General features: G+C 48.9%; 1 protein-coding gene across 1 annotated transcript; it reads right to left on the bottom strand.

The window, feature by feature from the left end:
- Nucleotides 1-870: 870 nt before the first annotated feature.
- LOC124648831 (putative glycine-rich cell wall structural protein 1) lies at nucleotides 871-1,740 on the bottom strand. The gene has a single exon (XM_047188526.1). It carries the CDS (start codon nucleotides 1,738-1,740, stop codon nucleotides 871-873), a length of 870 nt encoding a protein of 289 aa, XP_047044482.1.
- Nucleotides 1,741-2,593: the final 853 nt, after the last annotated feature.

Genomic DNA, 2,593 nt, shown 5'->3' with positions numbered 1-2,593 from the left:
GACGTCTAGCTAAGCTTTTCCGCTCGGAGACTTTCGGTTTTCTTGAACCTTTTCCTTTTTCGTGGAGGGATGGAGATTAGGCTTCGCTCTGGGAGCTGTCACCCTTATTGACAGCATGTACTAAGTAGTGTGGGCCTTCTGACACCTTCTTCTATGTGATCAATACACTTTCCACGGTGTATTCTCGAAAAAAACAGCATTCCAACGGGCGACCATAAGAAGATAGAGCGTAAAATCATTGCTCTTCTTATCACGTGATTCCTGACGCCTTCCCATACGAAGAGTGTCAAAAGCAACCAAAGAGAGTTTACACTCTTGCCAACACAAAGATACAAATCCTCAGTACAGGGCTTCAAGGTTTGGGACAGGCCGGCACCTAAATTATTGAAGGTCAAACAAATGCAAATGGTTGGAACCTGAAAGATCGCACACTATTTTTTTTTGGTAAACTCTATGCAGTGAACCACACACAATTATTCTTGTGCGTACTAACCGTGTGTGATCGGTGCTGCATAGCTCACGATTCATTCAGCCAAACCATGTGCGGTGCATTGCATACGGTTGAATTTTTTTAAAATTGTGTGTGATCTTTATCATGTCACAAACTGTTTATGTTTCAATGGTGTGCGATTGCATACATCACACTATTCCTTTCTAGTGCGTTATTTGTAGTTGTGACACATTGGAGCATGGGAGGGAGCAAGGTGGAAATAGGTACATTTCTCTTTACTGCTTAACTTCCACTAGAATCATACATGGATCCCTTTATTATGAGCCTAATAAAAACGTAAAATGGAGAGAAACTTAGTAAAATGAAAAGATTAGGAACGTATGTTGGACTCCGGTTTTAGTTTATCTGAAACCCATGGTTTAATGGTATCCTCCGCTGCCGGATCCAGACCCGGTCCCTCCACCGCTGCCTGTCCCGCCATTATCGCTACTACCTGCGCCACCACCACCACCAGCTCCTTCTCCGGTGGCATAGCCCGAACCAGAAGTACCAGAGCTACCGGTCTGTCCACCTCCGGAGCCAGAACCGCTCCCAACACCGATGCTTGGACCTTGAGCGACACCCTTGACAATGCCACCACCGTCGCCACTACCCTGTCCACTGGCGCTGCCTCCTGAAGTTTCGTCGCTGGAGGCCTGCCCAGCTCCAGCTCCTTTGCCACCTCCATTTCCATTGTCTCCGCCGCCACCACCGGTACCACTGCCGCCCGCATCAGAGTAGCTGACACCAGCAGCACCAGGAGCCGGTGCTAGTACTACGCCACTCTCACCACTTCCTTGACCGCCACCCTCCCCTGACCCTTTTCCGCTAGTTCCATCGGCGCCAGCACCTTGGCCTTCACCCCCACCATTACCATTAGCATTGGCATACCCATTCCCGGTAGGGGCTGATGCCGAACCACTCGCACCGGTGCCGGAACCATAGCCAGACCCGGAACCAGATCCGGCTCCACCCTTTGAACCACCACCGGCGCCTTCTCCTCCTCCTCCACCAGCTGCCTGGGCATAGTTATTCTGGCTACCCCCATATGTAAAAGTTCCACCATATCCCGATGCACCACCTTTTCCACCTCCTGAGCCCCAACCACTCCCACCATCACTACCACCTCCGCCGCCTCCCCCACCTCCTCCTCCTGATGCACTGGATGAGCTAGCGAGCATCCTCGAAGCATTGGTGAACCCAATGCTCAGGAGGACAACAAAGCCAAGAGCTGCAAGCTTAGTAGCCATTGTGTGTGACTTTGTGAGCTTGGTGGAGTGTGAGATGAGTTGGATGCTGAGGGTTTTGTTGGCTTATATAGCGGTGGAGCTAGGCCGTGCATGGCGATATTTGCACACCAAACTCACGCTTTGGGTCTTGAATTCAGTTGGTGATTCGATAAGTAAACAGGGTAGCATGCAGTCAGTTGACTTGCACCTCAACTAGGTAGCATTAAATGCTTAAACAGATCTCTCCATATCTTAATTCAGTCAACAGTCAACTAACTACAAGTGGTCAGCTGTGGAAGGGTCTGAAGTAAGCGACTGCTTGGCTTGTATCAAAGCCTAGCTAATCAGCTAGAGATTACATCTCCTCAGAGAGTGATATTGTATTCCCTCTTGTCATAAATACTTGTCGCAAATTTACTGAACTTATAGGCTAAAATACATTTAAATTTGTTGAACGTGCGACAAATATTTTGGAGCCGATGTGTATTTTTTCTTGAGAAGTAGGATGATTCATTACACCTCTTTCCACATGAAAGAATGTGCCTCCTGTACTCGTCCGTATGACCTAGTGATCGATATCATGCATGCACATGAAGTCTGGATCCCGTTGATCGATCTAGGTGCATTACTTGCATTTAGATTCGTAAAGGATGCGCAACGATGAATTATGTTTCGTCGGTGCAGGTAGACGCGGTTTAGCTGTAGCTACCCTGCGGCCATTACCGCTGCTCATGTAGTATATGATAAACGATGAAGCAAATTAAGTGTTGACTGTGCATACACACTACGGGAGAGATATTGTATGCCGACGGCCGCCAGCCGTCGGCACAGCCTAGAAGGCCGTCGGCACAGGCTGTGCCGACGGTGACCATCG

The sequence above is a fragment of the Lolium rigidum genome, chromosome 4 (assembly GCF_022539505.1).
Source record: "Lolium rigidum isolate FL_2022 chromosome 4, APGP_CSIRO_Lrig_0.1, whole genome shotgun sequence".
NCBI classification, from domain to species: domain Eukaryota; kingdom Viridiplantae; phylum Streptophyta; class Magnoliopsida; order Poales; family Poaceae; genus Lolium; species Lolium rigidum.
Note: the sequence above shows the minus strand (reverse complement) of the source record. Positions and strands in the feature narration are given on the sequence as shown.